The sequence below is a fragment of the Lepisosteus platostomus genome, chromosome 7, assembly GCF_059453375.1.
Source record: "Lepisosteus platostomus isolate fLepPlt1 chromosome 7, fLepPlt1.hap1, whole genome shotgun sequence".
NCBI lineage: Eukaryota > Metazoa > Chordata > Actinopteri > Semionotiformes > Lepisosteidae > Lepisosteus > Lepisosteus platostomus.
This window is the reverse complement of record NC_142617.1, coordinates 14,787,026-14,810,266: the sequence shown is the minus strand read 5'-3', so window position 1 is coordinate 14,810,266 and position 23,241 is coordinate 14,787,026. Positions and strand designations below refer to the sequence as shown.

General features: G+C 37.9%; 1 protein-coding gene across 1 annotated transcript in view; it reads left to right on the top strand.

Annotated features, from left to right (window-relative positions):
* Positions 1-893: 893 nt before the first annotated feature.
* LOC148658357 (stAR-related lipid transfer protein 13-like) overlaps positions 894-23,241 on the top strand; it is a 129,675-nt gene continuing 107,327 nt past the window's right edge. Inside the window, exons 1-4 of the mRNA XM_088639426.1 lie at positions 894-1,467; positions 5,127-6,012; positions 17,345-17,485; positions 19,633-19,782. Of these exons, the coding sequence (XP_088495552.1) occupies positions 5,269-6,012; positions 17,345-17,485; positions 19,633-19,782 (1,035 nt within the window). The 5' untranslated portion in view covers positions 894-1,467; positions 5,127-5,268. The remainder of the gene's footprint in view (positions 1,468-5,126; positions 6,013-17,344; positions 17,486-19,632; positions 19,783-23,241) is intronic.

Genomic DNA, 23,241 nt, shown 5'->3' with positions numbered 1-23,241 from the left:
TTTCTTATTCTAAATAGACTTCATTTTTTCCTGCTTATAAGTAACAATCATAAAGGTTATCTTTAGCTCTTACTGCTGAAGTATAACCCAACACTTAATTTGTTTTTACTTGAATGAATTTACGTTTTTTTTGCTTCCACTATGCTTTATGTTCTGTTCAATTGTGCAAAACTTTTGATTGTTTTGAAAAAGCAAACAAAAAAGACAAATATTTTGCTGGAAACCACTCGGTTTCTGTGTGATTGCACTGCAGATACAGTATGATTGAAAAATACACTATTCTAGAATTTGTTTATCCAAACAGTAAGTCTGTTTCAGAAAATATAGCCCTGGGCTGATACATTCTTATCTTTCACTAAGAAAGACTTAGTTTTGCACAGCGAAACCAAAGAATTCTGTTCTGAGATTTTTCTTTTGACTGTTTTTTTTTTTGTTTCGCCAAACCTCAGACTTGTCTTTTGACTCTGACCTCTACTTTGGAGCGCATGCAGGCGCTACAGGGGATAACAGGTGAAGCTCGTTACTCGGGAGTTGCCGTTGAAACTGAACCGAAAGGGTTACAAGGGAGAAAATAATTCCCGGCGGCAGAAACGCACCCACACTGACGGCAACAACCTTTCTTCACTAATCAAAGCTTAGTCTTAAGGTTGACACCAGGTGCTTCAGGTGATGAAATGAGGCCGAATGAGGGCCCTCTGTACACCCAAAATTCAAGAGCTCACTCTGTATGTATAACATTGCCCGTTTATTTTCTCACTGGAGGAAAACCGTGTCTTTATCCTGCACACTGCTTCGCTCTCTCTTCCAACCCCCCGCCCTTATATTTCTCATCCACATCCTCCCCCCTCCCTTCCTCACACACTCACACTCGCACATATTCTGAATGGTTTAGTCACTCCTAGCCAACGTCTGCACTGGGCTGGCCTCTAGGGATCTCTACGCATAGTTCTGGTGACAGCCCTCTCCTGCGGTAGGAAAGCTGCTTGAAACGCGCTCAACGAGAGAAGCGCTCAGCGCATTTTGACAGAGACAGTTTTTTTTTTCTGGTTCTTACTGAGAGCAGAAGCTGTAACCAGAAAATCACTTTTGACGGCTTGCCTTCAATAAAAAGCAAAGCAATGCATGAAGGAGATTCATGAAAAATATTCTACGCAACAGGTTTTTTTTTCTTTTTGCTACAGCACTGTTGTGCTGTTGTGTTGTAACTCTTCTATTTTTGCGTCTTAGGACTTGTTTATCATCACAGGTGTTTTTAGTCCTTAACGCAGTAAACAGATCCCTTAGAACAAATTTCTGACAGCTGTGGTCTTGTACAAATTGAGTTTTTCCTGTACATTATTTATATTGTATATTTCTGTGGATTTTGGAGCCGACAATATTATTAGAAAGCGTTCAACTTAAACTAGACTTCTTTAATGAATGCCCCCTTTTTGTCGCTAATCCTCAGAAGAAGATTGAGCAGAGCAGGTAAGAATAAAGTATTTGAATTTTAACTGTAGTAAATTCAAGGCACATGCTTCTCATATTAATTAAAAATGTTCTTGTTTTTTTGTTGCTAATTGTTATTTATATGGAACATTGAATTTTGATATTTTACTATTTAATTTGGGATATACCATATAGACGTATGCATTCGTTTTCAAATTCTATGCTTTCTGCATGTTTCAGAAATGCTTAGTGTGGGGAAACAATATCGTCATCAACTCAAGTATCAAGAAGTCAATATCGATTTTCAACAAACTACAATGGGTTTAAAATACTCAAAGGCTACAGGAGAACAATTTAACGGTTTGGTACTCCAAAAAATGCATTGGATAGCTGCTAACTCACATTTTCTAATGTTAAAAAACGTTTATATATGAACTGAAATTGCTTTTTGTAAGTAGTTATCAGTGGGTGCCCTGATATGAGTGTGTGTGTGTTTGTGTGTCTACCCTGCGATGTCCCATCCAGGGTGTGTTATGCCTTGTGCCAGTTGCTTGCTGGGATAGGCTCCGGCTCCCCCACAACTTGGAAGAAGTGGTTAGAAAATGAATAGATGGGTGGAGATCAATGGGTTGCTGGAGGTGAGTTTAGAAAGGGAAGAAAGATATAACCGCAAATATATTGTATTTCCATCTTTTGAGGGTGTACTTGTATATTTCTAGTTTAAATAGTTTAGTTTGGCTGCAATCAATGGTCAATGTTCTTTTCAATTAATTCTTGTTTTAATGTGACTAAAAGTACATCTCACCCTTTTCTTCTCATGCGTTTGTTTTAATTATAGATTATCAACATAAAAAATGCAGAAATTCTATTTTATTACACAAGAAAATAATATTACTTTCTGAAGTAAGGGAACAATCAGTACAAATATTCCAGGAAAGCAAAGGTCAGCAGTCTGCAATTTGTTATATAAAGTTATATACATATTTTTATAAATGTATATATATATATTTTAAGTAAAAAAGTCCTCCTTAATACTAAAATACTTGTATTAAAAAAAATAATGATTAGGATCACATTCTAACGGTACGTTTATAACATTGAAGCTGAATTAATAATTGTAGTAAATGTCTTATTTGAAAAATGTAAACTGTTCACCAAACTAAACCATGAATAAATCAAATTTCCATTTTCTTTTTTATCACGTTTATACGCCTATTGTTACATATTTAATAGCTCCTCTCTTTCACAGCTGATTTAAAGAAATAAGAATGAAGAGTGAGAATGACTTTACCCAAGAAAACTGCTTCCCAACTTTATTCTATTTCTATTATGAAATCTCCCTGATTCCCAACCTTCCCCCTCCTCAAAGTAACTCTGATCCATCAATAAATACCTCAGCTGCCATGAGTCTGTGCATCATGTCCATTTCTTTTTTCTGTGCTTCTTTATGTTTATCCATTTGGTTTTGCTCTTTAGTCGTTTAGTCTTTTAAATTTAAATAAAATGTAATAGATAACAGATCTGAGAGAATGAGAATTGAACTGTCTAATTTCCCTTTGATGTCTGCTTATTATACCTTGAAAGAGTTTGGTGGTTAACCATAGAGTTTTGGTTAATTCTGAATTTTATTTTTTCTTCCTCACAGCTAGATATCCTAGGAAACTGGCTTTTGTTGTGCTCTCTTACCTGTTTCAATACCTGCAGGAAAGTTATAAACAGAAAGGACGAGCCTATATTTATTTAGACCAGTTTTATCAGTTCTGAAAGGAGGGCATTTGTTTTCTGAAAGCATACACAAAAATGACTCTTCTTTCATAAAGAACAATATTTTACCTTGTAAGATTACACACAATTAAAGAAAATACTTTATATTATTAATAATATATATATTATAATTACAATTATATTAATTATATTATTAATAAATCATCAATAGAGATTCTTTCATCACTAAGGCTTCCAAAGCTGTTTCAGAGGCTAAAAGACTGTATTTCTTATGAAGCTGAATGATAAACCTAAAGTTGTATACTGGATGTGACTTTGACTGTTGTGGCAGTGGGGCATAATACGGTTGTCCCTAACACTTGTGTGTTTATTTTTATGATTGCAAATCCAAACTATATAATTCAAGAATTCAAGAAGATTCTAACTAATGCAACGAGCCATGTTTCTGGTGCTGTTACTTTTTCTGTTTTAACTGCATGTGTGTGTTTTTTTAAGAAAACATAATCCCTTAATAATGACTGTGTTTCTGTCCATCTTAAATGAAGAAAAGTGTCTGTAATGTTGCAGTTGATACGTTGTTTTTCTTTTCGGCTTTTAAGAAAAGGGAAAATCCTTGAATCGTGACTAAGACTATTCTTATCATGTTCTGAAGGTTAGCGCCAATTCTTATCATTAGTACAGGTGCATGTTTTCCTTTTTTCCCTCAAGCATTCACATATCTTAACTAGAAAGTGTGTTAATTTCACGGCATAGCTGAGCACCGAGGTGAATGAGCCCTGCACCATGAACATTAAGGGTCAAGTGCTTGATAAAAATGTGCACATTTGTTACAACAAATGAGAAATCTCACGTTGTCTTTAACACCAAGCCAGTTTTTGTTCACCATTCCTCAGCATTTAAAGGCTTTTTTTTTTCACCAAGATATGTGGACACAAATGTTCCTTGTAAAAAAAAAAGGCGCTGTATAACATGCAAAACTCTCTGCAGACGTGGAGTGAATGAAGTGTGTGAGAAATGTGTGAATTAAGGTTTTGTGAATGGTACCTCTGGGGAGAATTTTCTATTACAAAACAAGCTGCTGCAATTTTGCATGTCTCCTTTAACTAAAACTTTTCATTTGTGCTATCCTGTTGTCTTTAAGAGATACCTTCTAAGGGCCATAATGGGAACATTGCCTGAGGAAAGTGATTGTTTTTGTTCCTGTAAAAAAATAATAGTTCATGTTGTAGCTTCATTTGCAACGTGCAAAAGAATGCATCGGTTTTTCCATTTCAAGGGAAGAATCAAAAGCCAAATAAACGTGGGTTCTTAAATTCAGGGTTAATGACGGGGTGAGCCGACTTTAAACACAGTATGCACGGAACACTTTTGTGACTGATGAATAGCACAGCTAAAAGTAAATCACTGACCAGTGCTGTAGTTACAGATTCTTGTGTTCAGTGATGTCAGTGAGATTGTGTCTAAAACAGATCCAGACATGACAAGGCAGACCTTAACCAGGTGTCAAAATCTCACTGTCCTTTCAGTTGAGCATCAGTATACAGGAGATGGTGGTGATGGGGGGGTGGGGTTTAGACAGTCAACTTACAGCACTCTTTTTTGAAGCGAGAAGAAACAGAAACACAAACCTGCTGTGCGAATGACAGTCTTGCATCTCAAGCACATGCGCTCTCCCATTCCAAAGTCTAAAGCGCCATGGGCCTTGAAATAAATCAGACTTTCCAAATTCAGTTTGGTAGTGGCAGGAGCAGTTCTGTGAATGTGTTAATGAAAGCACGTGAACCTAGAAAATGCTATAAGTCGAAAATGCATTCATGTAATATAAGATCTAACAGGTCTTTGAAATTCTTGCATTTTCAAGAAAACGTTGGTACTGTAGGTTGTGTTGCTCATTTGTTCGGAGTCATCAGATGTACAAATGATGTAATAGGTGATTTAGCCAGTATTGATTCAGTTTTTGTGTTTTCTTTCAGCACTTAGCTGGTGCTGGTAAAATGAATGGGGTGAAGTAATATGAACATGCCTGAGACTCTTCAGAAACAGTGGAACATCAGGGAACCTTTTAACTGAAACCAAGAAAAAGATGGCTGAGCCAAGCCTCAGGAATAGAGGGCTATGGATTCACCTTGTGATTGTAGCCAAGATCTAGACAACGGGATGGAACCTGCATCTGTTCGGGAGGATTCATTGTCATCACCATCCTTGTCACCCATGACCTTCAGTGCTCAGGAATTTAGAGACAGCAGGGTAGGTCATCATTTGTCCGAAAGTGGAACAATACTAGGGGAATATGACAACCAATGCAACGCTTGTCATCTCTCTGAAAATGAGGCAGGGGGTAATCCAGGTGTTGGCTTTCACACACCTAACCACCTGGAGCTGAAGGAGGGTACACCATGTGTGGATTCAGATGGAAGCAACTTTAAGGACCTGCTGCCCGTTCCCAGCTGTGAAGAGGAGCCGGATTGCTCCTCAGTCCATGAAGGAAGGAGTTCTCCTGCATGCGGCTCTTCGAGCAAGCCAGGGGAACAGCCCAGGATTGTCAAGCACAAACCCAGCTCCATCACCTTCTCCGATTACAAATTCCCCAGCAGCTGCTTCTCCAGCAGCAGCAACGAGCTCTTCATCAATGAGGGCTCGGACGCCGACTCCTGTTCCTCTGAAGATGACGACAACGATGATGTTTTCCCAGAGCTCCTGCACTACAGGGAGTTTCTCGTTAGCCGATACAGGAGGTCCGTGGGACGGAGCAGGGAGAAAAAGAAGGGTGTGGATGCTGTGTATGCAGAGACTTGGCAGCACCTGGATTTGACCAGAAAAAACAGCAGCAGTCCTGAAGCAGAACACAATGTCTCAGAGGTGAGAACCTAATTTTGAGTTACAGGACAGGTGAATGATACGGTAAAAGCTCACATTGATAGGTAAAAAGCAAATAAAGAACAAGTTTTACTCCAAATTACATTGGTCAATTGCACATAACTGATAACTAGGATTTACATAAACCCTCTTCAAAGATCCTGAAATGGAAGCTTTGTTGGACTAACAGTACCAGAGTGTATGGGAAAAATGGTTCCATTTTTATGCAGGAGCTTGTAATGCTGTGGGCTGAGTATATTTATTTCTAAGATGTACATTTAAAATGAAACATATTTTACAGTGAGGAAAAATATAAGATACCATAAAGTATTCTTATGGAAAGGAAAACTACTTATTTTTAACTGTTTTTTTTTTTGGTCACTGATGTTCATTCCTTAGTATGAAGAATACTTGAATAAAACGTCAAGTATCAAGATGAGTAGCTGCACCTGTTTGTTGTTCCATACTCTGAGGACACTATTTATTTTTTCATAAAGTCATCTTCATCTGCATGGAACATTTTTTCCTCTATTCTGGAATATCAGTGATATTGTGGAAAGACAATCGTGATGTAAGCATGTTAATGTTCCAAATGTTAAATTACACAAATGACTGTCTTGTCACGGCTGTTTTCAAGTACCTACTGTTGATCTTCTTTCAAGAGGGGAACCACTACATATTTGTTTCTCCCCCTTTCACATACCAAATTGTGTTTGGACAAAGTGTGCTTCAGGGAGCCTTGGAGCACAGAACATACTGTTCCATTAAGGAGGATACACTTTTGTTGGACAAGTCAAACAAAGTAGATTTGTGACATCTTTCCATCCCCTAATAACCCCCACATGACCTTTTCGCCACCTTTGTGCAGGTCACTCCTACAGCGCAATTGTATGAGAAATGGAGAACAAGCCTGTACTGCTGAGTTCACTCTCTTCAGTTTAGCTCTGTGAATTTTCTCTGTGAGAGTGCTAAAAACCAGTAAAGCTATTTCTGATTCCCATAGTGTTCAATGTTGCAAGAGATCTTGTGATTCAGATAAACTATGAACTAAAGAAAAGAAAAAGAAAGAAAAGGGACAGTGTTTACGGTACGTACAGTACAAACAAACTTATTAAAAAAAACAATGTTTGGGTAAGAGGTCTAGGAATTCGAGGAATCCCAGAAGCCTGTCTTAAGACAAAAAGCTGAACATTCAACAACCAAGACTATGCTTCTGCACACAATGCTGTTATCAACTAACTCTTGGACAGGGACCTTTGTGTTAGTTAATGATGGCGTTAACACTTACCCCTAGGTTGCAGTGTGGGGGGTTAACAACTAGACATAGAACATGTGCATGTGCTGTCCCTTATGAAAGCTCACTCTGGCAAATCAAGATAAGAACTACTGAGTTATGGTCTAGTACAAGAGCAGAAAAATCAAAACAGGAGCATGCTAAGGCAGAGGTATTGAACAGCATGAGGTCTGGAGAACCATGCTAAAGCAAATTAAATTTTAAAAAAGCAGTACAATCAGTGACATAACACGGTTATATCTGGACATTAAGAATTGACATTCTCTGTCACTCTAGGTCTACATAGAGAGTTGTGGGTGTCTGGTAACACTTTTCAGACATACTGTGGGATCTGATCCCTGGGGATCCTTGAAGAAAGAACTGGGTGGGATTCTTGGATCAATGTGCCTCCTCTTCCATGTGTAATCTGAGTTTATTAGCTGTTATATTGTGATCTTGTTAAAAAAAGAGTAGTTCATTTTCTCCTGCAGCAGAACACTGCACTCATGAAGCTTTCCCATATTAATTGTGTCATACCTTTCAGCTTTGTTAAACCACAATGCAAATAGAGCAAAACAAGAGCAGAATCATATTTGTCTCCTCTCTGTCTGGGAAGACCCCTGTAGCTTCTGATTTTCATTCTTTCTGAGCTGTCAATTTATTCACTTAATGGACACTTTAGTTGAAGTAACAGCGTGCTTAACCAGATCTCTTCGACTACTCTCAGCAAAGAAAATGGCAACATGGTCTAGTAGAGCAAAGGTAACCTTAATTGAGATCTTATTAGGTATTAAATCTGTGTTCTAGCTGACTACACCAAACCAGGTAACAAGTTTATTTTTTAAATAACCGCTTTTCCTTATTGATAACCTACATCAAGCTCCCCTCTATAGTGAACAAAAACAATTTCTTAAGGCAGAAGTGAGCCACATTAGAATTTAAATCAGTAATGTGATGAAGTTCTTCTCCATTAAATGTGAAATCTTATCTAAGGAAAGAAAGATACAGTATGTTTTGTTTCAGATCAGCTGTTTAGGGCATAATCTGACTTTCAGGAATAATAAATTAGTTCATTTGTGAAAAGACAAAATACTCTGAGGCTGTGCTTTTCCTTTTGATAATTGTATTTTTGCATGTGCCCATCCTACTTTATTGATAAATTGCACAAGGTTCTGTTTTACAAAGGGCATATTTCTGCAATAAGCAAACAACCACATAGATAACATGTACTTCTCCCTGGAGCAAGCCAGTATCTGGAAAATGAATGCAATGTTTGTTCAGCTGACAAATATGACTGGAGCCTTTCCCATGCCCCGCTACTGAACAGAGTTTTAATTATATGAATAATATAATAAGAAGGAAGCCTGAGAGAAGTGACTTTTAATTGTGCCAGTGTCTTTAATGGAAGACTCATCCACATGTTTCCATTGCACTTGTGTTGGTGCTTTGTTTTAGTTCAGAGAATTTTCCAGATGAACACTCAGTGCACATCTCTGCAGGTCCTGTGTTTTGATGGGGCCTGCATAATGATAGATACACCATATCCTCTGTCGTCAAGGTCTGACACAGCACACGTGCTGTGCTATTAAACAGGAGAAAGTGATCTGAAAGTGAACCATTAACCCACAACTTACAGACCAAAAATTAGTGCACAGTGATGAAACCATGTTCTTTGTTGTCGTGTGAGAGCCTATGCTAATGCTTCTTAGTAGTAGTAGTAGTAGTAGTAGTAGTAGAAGTAGTAGTAGTAGTAGTCATAGTATTAATAACTGGGAGTTTCAAAGGAACAAATGGTAATTAATTCAATGCTGAAAAGGAAAAAACAACATTTTAACTGTGGACCCACACAAGAAATAATCTACATACTGTAGCTGTTTTTCATTAGAACATCTGAGAAATTACTTTTTGAACACAATATCCCTTAGATGTACAGTGTATAGTGTACTGTTTATTTTATTTTTAATTAATTTAGTAAAATGTCTGGATTTTTTTTTCACTTTGACATTATAGAGTACTTTGCGTTGATGAGTAGCAAAAATTCTCAGTTAAATACATCATGGTTCCATGCTGTAACACAATAAAATGTGAAAAGGGGGAGTGAATACTTTTGCAAGGCACTGAATAGGAACCAAATAAACAGACAGATCAGGCTAACTACAATAGCTGGAGGCACTTGAACCAGTGCTCAGTTTGTTCTTTGCCTTGATTCTCTTTCTCTTCTAAGAGAATGGCATTCCCTATTGGCAGGGCATCTCACAGAGGTTGGGCATGATTAGGCTACGAATGGGGCATCTTTGGGATGCTATCAGGACCTATTCCTTACATTAAGTTGTAACCCAGGGTACGCAAATAACACACATTCCCTCACCTTGGATATAACAAAATATAACAAGAATCGCCACCATGGGCACAGCAGAGCTGCACAACCCGGACGAGGTAAAACAACAGATTTCCAGAATTCTGCAGCTTGTGTGCTAATTAAAACTACACTGAATTTGCATTTAATTCCCATGCTCAGTAAATGGCACTGACTTCATGTGACATTTAGGATGGACCAAAAGGCTTTTTGCTCTAGGTTATCATAAAAGCTTATTGCATGAACTTGAGATCAATTAGTTCAGGCCTTCTTATAAAGACCAGACTCTACAGAACGGGTGACAGAGATTCTTCTTGTGTGGCACCACATCTGTGAATGTGAATTTCTCTGGAACTGTGGGCACTTCTAAAACTTGCCTCAGGGCCTAACCATTTTACTTGTATCTGATAATGTATAATGTAGTGTGGTTCTCTGAAGCAGTTTACTGTTTTTTAATGAAAAATATGACATGTGCATTCAGGGCATTATTGTACAGCCTCTTGAGTTTGATCTTAGAAATAAAACTGAGTTGTATTATAGAGGAATTTGAACCAATGCAGTTTCATACATACTGCAGTGTATTCCCCCTGGGAAGCTTTTTAAGCCATTGGAGAATCTTTCCGATTTCAATTGGTTTGCTACAACATTTTATATCTGAGTTTATTCTACCTTCCAATAGATGGAAAACAGCAGTCCTAGCACCTTAATCTCAATGAGGTGGTGTTAAAAACAGGAAACTAAATTCTGTGCCTTTCTGTTTCGTGTGGTCCACAGCCGTTTTATAAATAATTGACTCTATAGGTGATTTTATTTGAATCAGCATGAGATGATTCTTATTATAAACGTGGAGTAAAATTAAAGTAAAACCTCTTTCAAAATCATGAAAGTGAAAAACAAAGTGGAAATATTTTACTAGTCCGAATTTTGACTTGAGTTGGACTTTAAACTGGCTTTAAGCACATCCCTGCTTGTACATTCATGCTTGTCTCTAGAATAAGCGGTCTCTTGTTTTCTGGGCTGGTCCTCTTTTCCCCAGTTGAAGAGCTACTAGGTAGCAGTGCAGATCGTCACAAATAATGCATATGAAAAAGTTTCATTCTGAAGTAATGGAATTATATTGCTTTCTTTACATCTGAATTTGTAGGAGAGGCTGTGTCTTGAGGGATTTAACAGATTAACATAATCCAGCATTAATTAGCAAATTGTTCCCCCCAAGCCTGATGTACAGTAAAACCAGAAACTGAAGTGAACCCGGAGCAGTTTTAAGAACATAAAAGCACAAACCATTTCATATTTTCTCTCCTGGATTGTCATTTTAATGCAAGAGAAAACTTCTGCTCACCAGTTTCTTTTAACAGACTCCTTGTTTTTTACATTGCTACAGGAGCTGTCACATTTTCCAAATTGCCCATAATTACCCCCTTTTCATAAACAAATGGAGGTATGTTCTTTATAAATTCATCTTGTAGGGTTCTCAAAAGCTCAGCATTCCAAAGCTGTAAATCTTCTGTCACTCTTAAGGCCCCAGCGATGATAAACTAAATTTATAGCTTTGCGTGTTTCACAGCTGCCTAAGAGGAACATTGACAAGTTTACACGAATCAGAGAGAAAACAGCCCTTAGCTAATTAATACTTGTCCACTAATAGTTCTTGCTGTTTTTTATTGTGCACATATAGTTTAGGGTATCCTGTGTTTATCTATCCCACTTATCCGACCCAAGCATCAGTGTGTTTATTCATCCCATTTATACAAATGTGCTGAAAAGCCAATCAAAATGGCAAACCACAGGCTTGAATGGGTCAAAGAAAGCACGTGGACACGAGGAAGGAAACTCCAATTTTGTTAAATTAGCTCTGGCGTGCTTTGCGTTTGAAGCTTTAAGCTGTCGCTAAGGAAAATTAATAGTTTGTTCTTTTAACTGTATGTCCCCAAAGTAACGTCTGATAAAGTGGAATCCTTGCTCTAATTTTAATCTTTGATTCTCTAATTTACATTCCATGAGTTCCTAAGAAAATATTTGCTGATTTTTATGTCTTGGCAGCTTTATGGCTTTCTGAATGAAGGTTCTCCCTGCTTTCTAAATATACAGATGGAAAAAAGAAACACAACATTTTCTGGAATGATAATACTATAGTTACAGTTTATGTACTTTCACAAAAAGTTGTCAATTGGTTTTAAGCCCTCTGACCAGCAATACAGCTTGTGCAGTCAGGCATTGCAGCTTGCCAATCACACGAAAGCTCGTTAGGTGCACTTTTACCCAACGAGCTCCAGGTGGAACAATGCCTGATCAGGTCACTTTTAAAAAGGCCTTAATTCAGAGCTTAGGTCACTGCAAGAAAAAGGCCACACTTAGTTTTCTGTGCATTCCATAATGCCTTGAATGTCACCAGAAGCAATGGAGAGGGCCATTGGCATGCTGCAGGCAGGTATGTCATGTGCCAGCGTTGCCTGACACTATGGAGTAAGCCACTACACTGTGTCCCAACTGCAGAGAAGGTTTCAGCAGACCAGCAGGACAGATGATCATCTGAGATCCGGTCACCCTTGAGTGACCACACCAGAGCAGGACTGACACATCAGACTGGTCTGATCAGAGAGATTGTTTAGATCTGCCACCTGTACTGCTGCTGAAACTGCCACCAGACACAATGCCAGCATCAGTGACAGGACAGTAAGGCTCCATGTTGCTGGCCTTAGAGCAAGGTGACCTGTCAGAGGCCCTCTGCTCCCACCTTAGACGTCACACCCGACTGGTTTGGGCCACAGAGGCTGCGATGGACTTGTCAACAGTGGCATCAGGTCCTCTTCATGGCTGAGTCACTCTTCAGCCTGTTCCACGCAGACGGGAGGGCCAGAGAGTGGAGGAGGTGTTGCATTTCTTTTTTCCATCAGTATATTTCGGAAACAAACTATGTTATAGTGACAAGACAATAATGTATGTCATTTCATTCATTGTAACTGTGATTGTGTGCTCCACATACACAGAAGCACTTTGTAGATTAAATCAGGAACCTAAAAGGAAAAAAATGGTACATTTTATTCATGTGAACCTCTTGTTACAGAGAGGTAACAGAAACGTACAGAATTAAAACACGAAAAAGGGTATTTCAGTGGCAATGCAGAACATTCCAGACACAGCTATCCATGTTCGCCACCAGATGGCAACGTTGCTGCACGGCGTTACGCGAAACCTCTGTGGATGGAAACGGGGAAAAAAGACCCTTAAAAGTGACTTGTGCCGGCTAATGAATCAATGCTTTGCTTCTCCGAGGACAGCAATTTTTCAGAGGCGCAGAGGCCGAAATACTGTCCTGCTAGGTTTTTTAATCACCTCATTTGTGTGTGAAGCATAACCCATCTAAAGATTTAACAAAACAGAGAACTGGCTGTGCGCGTATTTTGTTTGGAAGACATCTACTGTCGGTGAGCGAATTGTTGCTATCCCATTGTCTACTCTCTTGCCCTTGGGAATTAACAGAATAACCCGGCTAGACTCTTCCTGTGTGTCTAAACATTCAGCGTTGACAAAATAGGCTTCATGAAGAGCAGGCGCACTGTGTGGGTGGCATGGCAGTCACTGAAGGGATAAACGTCACTTTGCCCAAAACAGTGACTTATTCTATTTAAAATAATTAGAAAGATTAAATGCAGGGGTGTAGCCTTGTGACATATTTAGCCTGTTACATTTAGAATCTTTTTTTGCTTCTATAAATACATATTAATTTATGAATCGCATAAGCTGACTCATACAAGTGATATTGTTATGGCAGTTATTTTCATATTTTCTTCAGAAACTAAAAGGGAAGTAAACCGGGGGACATGGCCTCATACTGAGCCAGTCTTATAACCGATAAATTCCAGACATTCCGTTTAAGAGCACATGGGTTGTAAATTTTCAGTGCTGAGCACACAGATTATTCTGAAACAGCATCATGTGGACGCACATACCTTTGCTACTTGCCAAAACAGTGGCAGTACAGTCTTCATATGACTGCATCTCTGTACCTGCACTCAAAAATATACTGTATGGGAGAGGTGCTTTACGTGTACAAATACGAGCGACTCGGTACTTTGTAGAATTATTATGCAGCTTACGTTCCTGGTCTCGTAGTCTTGCTTTATTTCATACAGCTTTTTTAAAATCTCATCTCCGAATTAGATATTTAGAAATTTGTGATAATTTATCTGAAAACTAGGTTTTTCTGGAACAATTTTCAGAATTACATTTCACAAACGTTCCCTATGAACCTTTGTAGTTGGTCCGTGTGACTGGTTGTTATTTTTTAACTTTTTTTTGTTTAAAAAGATGTACAGTATGTATTATACATAAAGCATTCTTCTTACACACTGATGTACCAGTAAAATACGAAATTCCTGACTGTTGTGCAATTGCTGGGAAAGTTGCAGTCTAGCTGTAAAGGATCATAATGTAAACAGTAAAAGCTTTAATATTTTATTTTAAGGAAACTACATAACCTGGACTGGAATGATACTCATTCACAAACACTTGAAATTTGTAATCAGCACAGATAACACTTTTACTGATCCCAATCATGGTTCTGTTCCCATTTTGATTTCTTTTGCATCCTAAAACTGTAACTGTAAGTCTTAATCTTAAACATTAGGAAAGGTGTTAAAAAAACAATCGGGCTTTCACGTCAGCTTTATCTAAAAATCCAGCCATCCTTGTCATTGAAGTGCTTTTGGCATAAATGTGCATTCCACATTACTGCAGCATTAATGAAGAAGAAGGGACTTTCACATTCTATATCCAATTCTGAATTGTTATTGTTATCTGATCTACTCTGTAGTGGAACTGTTGGCGCATAATAGCTGTTACCCAGGTGGCTGCTGCACTTCAGTGGAGGATGAAGTGGTATCCCCCTCCTTTATGTACTTGGCTTTGGGATTCTTTGGAATGAAAAGTGCTGTACAAATGCAGGCAGTTATCCTTAGCTTGCATCACAGCACCTACTCCTTTCACTTGTCTAGTGAACAATTGCAGTGATGTCAGAGACAGCAATATTGCCCCATCAGCTGATCATACTTTTACTTTGGTTGTGTGCTAGCCCTGAGGTGAATAAGGAATAAATGCCTCTGACAGTGCATGTGTAAGAAGACAGTGTGCATGGTCCTCCACCCTTCCTTGTACTGCTAAGGAGGGATGATTTCAAGCTAGGTTGTGAGGATTATGAGAAAAGCAAGCCTTTTAACTCTGTCACACCTAAAACCAAATTAATCACTGTTTTACTCATACACAACATTAAGAGCACCATTACGTCGGCACCATAGCACTCTAATACCTAAAAGAAGCTCTGAAGGTCCAATGTGTACTCCAAAACTCAGCAACATCTAGACGTACTGTACATAAAAAAGATTTTAAATTATTATATTCCAGCAGCAAAAATGGGAATTAGAGTGGAGTATTAAGAACTCCAAACAGCTATTTGATTTCATTATAGGCCAAATACTGCATATATAAAAAGAAACAGGTTATGAGGCTTTCTCATTCTGAAAGAGGCAGCTGTGATATCTGGAGCTTAATTGGTGCTGGAGCACTCAGTATTTCCACATTCCAGCAATTTCAGGAGCACAGCAGATAGCGATCACACCCATTGCATTGAGCCTTATGGCTAAGTTATTAAGACAAATGTGCCTTTCTCACAGATGACATTCATCAATAGGATTATTGTATAGGAATCAGTAGGAGCTTTGATGCAGTGGAAAGAAGTCTGTCCGGCCCTGAGGCACAAATAGTCACACTGAGCGCCTGGAATATATTTACTTCAGTTTGTTCCAGGAAATGAACAAATAGCTTTGTAGTCCCTATTTTTTTATGTCCCTAAGTCTTGCTGTTGTGCGAAGCACTGTGAGAAATTCAGAGCTCTTGAGATTATAAACATCTTTTCAGTAATGGCTGTGGCTTTAATTTAATGGTTTTCTAGCCGACTGCGTATCCTGAAAATGTATGACCCTAAATTTCTGGATTTCCAAACAGGGCTTATGCCTGTGTATGAGTGATCTATTTATATATGTAGCAGTTTAGGCTGCAGTGAAAGCTAATGGCTAAGAATTCCTTAAGCTGGGCATCTCACACATACCACAGTTTTGGGGTCAGTGTGCTATTGCTCTATCTGCTATTGTCTAAAGCTATCGCATTGCTGTTGTAGATTGTGTTAGTTTTTGCTGGGTAGGACAATCTGTAAGAGCTTCTTCTGATAACATACTGTAATCTTGTACTTCCAAGGGTACGGATAGTAGTTTCAGATTTTCCACTCTCACTTCCCGGGAATCATTTTAGCCACTCCTGCTGTAAAAACTGCTCATTTAAACCATGAAGAATAAAAGAGAACTTTATTGAGATAGCTTAAGACTCAGTTCATGATAATGCAGTTCAAAAAGTTTTTGCCCCTTATCTGTTAAATACTGTTATTACTTATAATTGCTAATGCTCATAAAGCCTATACATGGTCTAAAATATAGAGAAGGAAGGTAGTGAATGTTCTTATTCAGTAACCCCTTCTTGAATTTTTATAGTGTAAGTTTCTCACTATATGCTTAATCTTTTTTTAATCTTTTTTTCATGGCAAGCTGTGAGCCACAAGGAGAACTAGTGTGAATAGTTAACGGGGGATTTCTCTGGGCTTTTTAGTAGATGACAACAAATAACCTGAGTAATGAGAAGCAACTTGAAAAATCACACATCTAACTCAGTATTACAGTCTCTGCTAACCTTAAAACTAGCAATGTAATTATCTTCAAAAGCATTTAGAGAGCACCCAGTTGATACCCAGCTGCAGTTGATGTACTCACACTTCGCTGTTGTTGACACATTAATAAGAAATGAGCACCTCATCATGAAGAAAAGCTTGGTTTTGATACAAATGTCCATTTGCTCAGTACACTCCTTGTTGCATTATTCACATTCAGGAAAAAAACAGTACCAACAAGTTTAGATCAATACCTACAGTATATAAGGCCATAGTACCTATGAGACCCATCAGAAAGGAACAGCTGCAGAACAGAATCAATGCTATTGATGTAACAACATATTTGACTCTAGAACTTCAAATCCTGAAAATCACACCAATAAATGCTTATTTTGAATCTTACACCAATGCTGAAAAGATGTTGTGTTCAATATTGTTTTTTTTCACTGGGATGCCTGCTGTCAGATATTCTGCAAAAGGAATCCTAGAGGAGACACATGAGAAATGAGATATTATGATCTTTAGCAGTAATATACACTGCACTGAGGGAATATCTGATGCTGAATGATTAATGTCCAAATCAGATTTTACAGATAAAAATGTAATATTTTGAACATTATAATACCACCAAGCATCAATCTGACACTGTTGTGTTCAAGCTATATTTCTGTGATAGGGGAGAGGTTAGGTTTTATATCTCTCCATCGGCTTGGAGAGTTCTGATATACAGGTAGGTGCTATACCTGTAGGTCAGGGGCTCCAACCTGGATCCTGGAGAGCCTCAGGATTGAAATGAGGCAGCAACGTTAACTACTGGGCCACCATGCCAGCTCTATTAAAAACCACTTCAGTTCAAATTAAAACTCGTTAACAGAAAACCCATTACCAAAAACAAAACTCTTTCAGAAATACTGTGGAAAGCGTATAGAATTCCAAATCCTTCAGAGCTGTATTGGGCATGTTTACTTAAAGGTGCTTTTACTGTTTTCAGGAGTCTCCAGTCATGTCCCCATGGTCAGAGTCGATGACACAGCTCATGAAGAAGCTAGACCAGCTAAATCTGGATATTGAAGAAGCCCTGAGTAGTAACTCCTCACCCTCTGACACTCCTGGAGTTCAGCGGAAGGAGATGGTAAGTTTGACATCATATTAAGGTCTGAGACTTTGGTGATTCTGTGCCTGAGTTCACTTTATACTCTGCCTTTAAGCACATACCCTATCATTTGTTTGCGTGTTTCATGGAAATAATTCGGTTTTTCTCCCACCCTCAGTTTCTTTCATCCTCCTTATTAATAATGACAACAGAAGCAATTCCTTTCACATGTACTGTAGGTTAATTACAGTACATCCTGGCAGCACACAAGTCACGTGTGAAACATAAGACTTGATCATACTGTGTAAAGTATTGTGTAGCCCTTAGCCAAACAATTAAATTTTGAATTTAGGAAGTGCTAAATATTATTCAGTATAATAAAAGTGAATAAATACATGACTATTAAGAGTTGGAGACTGTAAATGTTATTAATAAAAGATTAGTGTCTTCCACCAGCTTGTATCTTCCTTTGATATGTAATTGAATGTTTAATGGGGTCTAGATTCCTAAAACAGAACTAGTAAAGTTGTCTCCGTTGAGACAAGACTTTCAAGTACAGGACATAGATGCATATTTTCATAGCTTGATCCCTATTATTCAGACACAAAAACTATACATCTACAACATAGACATTGCCATTTTGATTCTCAATTATTGATTTTCTCAATTATCACCTCTTCCTCATTGAGACCTTGCTGAAATACTTCAAATTAGTTTTAAGCTCTGACATGAACTAGCTTTAGTTTTTTTTTAGTTTGTTAGTTTTCATAATGTATTTAGTCAGGCTTTGTATTTTTCAGTTGAATTTGAGGTATTTCTTTCTTCAGCAGTTGTAAAGATGTCGTCTAAAATAGTATGTGATTAGCAGGGGAGTTTGCCAACCATTGGAATTAAGGACTCATTTTATGTTTTATTTTAATTTATCTGTTGTAGTGGTTCTGTTAAATTAGGTGATGTGACTCTTCCACATTTGTTTATTCTTTAATTTGCAATTCCAAGCAACACTAAAGTTATTCTTGAAAGTTTATAGGTTTGTAATTGGAATCGAAGAAACAGGGAATTTGATCCAGGAAGAGAAGCAGATTTTATACTCACACTCCTTTTCATAGCCTCATTTTAACTCAGGTTATAAAATGTTATGAATGTCAATATGAACTGGGCTTTGTCCACATACAGAGTTCTCATGATGAATTACTCAAAAGATATGTAGATGTTCTGCAGTTGGTCCTGTGTACAAAATACTGTGTAGGATAAAACCTGGTACAGTAAATCTTCTGACACTGCAAAACAATCACAGCAGTTTTAAAAAAATGTTATGGAGGCTTTTAGATCAACATTTATAATGCAAGTAGTTCTAAGAAAGTGAAGTTCGTGACACAGAGATTTGATTTTCCCAATTCACATATAACAGGCGCACTGACTGTGACACGAACGCCTTGATTACTCATAGTATTATGTAATGGATATGGTAGAAACATCTCGAATAAGCCCTTTTATTTAGTTGATGAAGGCTCCCAATTTGCTTGATGTGCTAAGAGAGACATTACTGGCGGACATTCCTTCTACGCTACGCAGGAACAGCTGAGACAGACCTCCATTGTGCTACAGGTTTCACTAGGACTGTGAAACATGTTGTTTACAGCAAGAGTTTCTCATGATGCCTTGCGTCATGCCTCCAACAGCACTATATTGGTACCAAGGGACAATAGTGTCCTTTTTGGTGTTCAGGGCAGGAGAGCACATATATCAGTATTCATGTGGAGATTTCAGTGCCATTACAAAGGTTGTGTGGTGTAGTCAGTTGGCAGGAGTAATATACTTTCAGGCAAATCAGACCAGCTAAACCAGGCAAACTATCATATTGTATTGAGTGGACAGTGCAAGAAATTCATGTTGAAGCTGACTCTGGAGAGTCAGGAAAGAGTATGTATCCTGAGACATAAGTATGTGTATAATACTGTACTGACCAGGAAGAAACTTCTAATGTTTGAACTTAAAAGTATTTTATAATGCTAATAAAAGAGAACTACAGTAAATGTGAAGAAGTAGAAAAAGCTCTGCTTTTCAAGATTTTTGGCTCTGCTTCCCTTGTTTGATTTGCCACCACTACAGTCTCCGTCCTGTCGAGGTTTTCCTTCAGCGACGGGCATCCAGTTGACTTTTCATTACTTGCTGTTTTTTTTCAGTCTGCTGCCGTTCTGGGGACGGTAACAAACCAGGCCTTGGGCGAAAAAATCAATTTTGCAAAGCAAGACGGAAAATGCAGAAACCCGGATGATTTCTCCTTTTCCTTTTACCCTTTAGCGGGATCAGGAGCGACACTGAAACAAAATAAGGTAAGTGGTGGATTCACCTCTCTGAGCCTGCTTGCTTTCTTCTTTTTGTGCTTCGTTTATGTTTTCTAAAGCCAAGCTAATCTGAAATGTTAAAGGTCGTTGACAGTGATGAAGGTGCTTCTACCATGGAATGCCACACAACTTATACAACAGACCATACAACTGGAAAAAAATACCTACATAGTGTGCTGTCCATTCAAAATAACCGAAGTGCCCATCTTTAACCATGAATGTAAAATTTTACAGTAAATCTTTATCATTTTACCTATGATTTTTAAAAATGATTTCCACTTATGTCCATTCTTTGTTACTACACCCAGAGTCCGTCCAACTCCCCATCTTGTAAAATTGTAAAAATAAGTTCACTTTTTTTACTGTGAAACAAAACAGTAAGAGAAAAGTGGAGCCTCAAAAAAATCTGTGGTGAGAAGAATATGAGAACATTGTATTAAGAAAAAAAGTTACAAAAGAAAAGAGGCCACTAGATCCATCTTTCTCATCCAGTAACTATTGAGTTATTAATCCCAGAATTCCATCAAACCTTCTTTTTTGAAGGTTCCTAGTGGCTCAGCTCCCCTATAGAGAGGATATTTGTGGATACAGAGTTGGCTACTGTTGTTAGACCTCAATCTTACTCTACTGAGACCCTATCGCTGTTCCATCACTGTCCCCTGGGTCTGGCTTCTGTGTTGACATTTAAAAACTGGATTGGATTGACATTTTCAACACTTTCAGTCAGGTTAACAGCTCAGAAGTATCTTTGATTTTTCTTTTTTACTGTCTGAAATAATTCAGTGCTTTTAATGTGTCCATTTACAGTGTAGTAGGAGCAGGACAGGCAATGGGTAGCAGCCTACCTATAACCCTGTAATGTAAAAGCATCCCATCCTGGGGTCCTCTGAGCGCTGTTAATGCTGCAGAAATTCTGACCTCCTAAGCCTTAAGTCTCCGTTATCGACTTTACTTTTTAATGCACAGGACAGCAATCCTTCTTGTTCTAGAGTTACTCGCGGTGCCCTGTATTATTCCATGTCATGCACAGAACAGATCTGCAGTTTTCAGCCCATTTAATAGCATCAGATTGATTGAAAGCACACAGCCCGTGGATGTGGAACACTACTAAATGATAGACAATGCATGGAAATACCTAAATGATACTCCATTCCATGATTGTTGCAATAGTCACAAACTGACCATTAGCATGCTGTAATGGACATTTCAGTATGGCATTTTTTTTAACACCACTTTTCACCAACTTGAAACCGCAAAACAACAATTTCCCATGGTGTGCTTGTATCTTGAAAATGATTTGTGTATCGGTAAATAAGTGGTTGCTGTTAAATCACTGTTTACTGTAGTTGAAGTTATCCATATATCCATCTATTTCACTCATAGAAAGTACTCTTTCATTAAATGTGTTCACCCACACATTCTTATGATATTCAACATCTGTACATCTTGTGTTTCTAGAACGAATTCAGCTCTTGAAGAAACAAAATGCATAACTGAAAGCTGCACGATTCGTAATGATAAATGTATTGTGATAAGACACAGAATTTGCATGAGTAATGGCTTTCCTACATACTGCATAGACATTCCAGTAATTTGAAGTGTTTCAAGGAAGACTTCTTTTTTCTTTTTCATATTTCCCAGCATCAGCTTCTTGTGTTTATTTTGGGAGCCTGACCTGTTTCCATTGGTTTTTTTGTGACCAAATGTCCAAAAGCTCTCGAAGAGGGAAGGAAAATTCATTCTGGCCCATTTCTGTACTTTCTGCTAACATTCAAATTATGTTAGAAAACCCTGTTTCAAAAACCTTTTGTGGAGAAAATGAATCAGCAGTGATAATTGAAGAAAACCTCTTAATTTGCTGTCGAGGAATAGTCAGGCTACACGCATGCCCAGTCTTTAAAAACATTACACAAACCCGTTCTTTAAAATACTCCTCAGTACAGCTAGATTTGGCATAAACGCCATAGTACACAATGTCTAATATAAATATTAAACTTCAGATCATAAACTAACTGACTTGAACCCACTGGTGTGAAAGCTTCTTCTTCTGTAAGGATACTCACTGTGCAGCTGTGAACTGTTTTTCTGGAGGAATGCCAACAATTGCATTTGAAACAGGTTTTCCGCATCAGAGAAAGTAAATTAAACAGCTTTTCTTTGCAGTAATCCAAACAAGATACTCCTTAAGTAGAGTACTGTATTTAATTCATGAACTTTGAATGACTTCAAGAAGAACTGCTTTTGGTGTTTGTGAGAATCTGTACTTTGTACAGGATCCTGATCAGAAGTGCAGTAATTTCATTGTATCAGGAAATGCAAGATAAAAATGTGGGGAAAAAAGGGAAAAAGACAAAAAGATCAAAGAGATGCAATAATGTAAAGAATGTCTTAAGGTTTTTGATAATTTTTAAGGGTTATTTTAATAACTAGAAAAGGCAACACTTTTTAAGTAGGCTCTTGATAGATATTGTGCAGAGATATGTGGAAAGAGAGCACTTATTAGATTAATGGCTTATAGTGAAAACTGCACCCTGGAACAATGGAATGTAGTACATATGCAAATGGCACATTGCATAGACAGGCACTGTACAATTCACAAAGCACTATCTCAGTAGGAGTTCTGGTGATTTACAGTATATATCCTAGTAGCACAATGCATGCCCCCTAGTGGACACTGGTAATGTTAATATCCTTTTTTTGTGTACAGTAGAGATGGTTGACCAGGATAACTAACACTGACCCCGCTGTGCATCAGTATCTTGCATTTAAAAGATTAAGATTACATTGTTTGATGTACACATAGGTGAAAAATCACATCAGTTTCATAAATTTGGAAAACCAGCATATTTTTTCTTACGAATTTGGCACAATTCCAATATGATACTATGGTACTGTGCACATAGTATTAAAAGAGATAATTTGAAATAACAATTACATCCTATGCATGCATTTAAACTGTAACTCATCTCTTGGGCAGCTCCTGTTGATTAGCATTTTAGTAAGCAACCAGGGCATTTTGGCGAACTTGTACACAGATTTCTGATTTTTCATGTGTCTCAATAATTTTATATCACCCTGTTATTTTGAATTGTGTAACGATCACTGGTTTAACAAAATTAGACTCTCTAGAAAAAATGCCAAAAACATATACATATTTCGGTTTCCATCGCAGGATAAACAACTTTTGAAAGCATGGCTGGAATGTGTCTTTGGTAATTCAGAAGCTTAGATGAGGAGGGTAACTTATCACTGGCCTCTTACAAACTTTGCAACCCCTGTAAATATTTGAGGTTTGCATTAGGCTTAGAGCCAGGCAAAGCATTCGCAAACAAAGATTATAAAGCATTTAACAGGATTTTGGGGATTAAACTTTGTGTCAGGTGGAACTGGAGAAATGAGTAGCCATGGGATTTATTTAAACTTGAAAAGCACAGCAAATAAAAACAA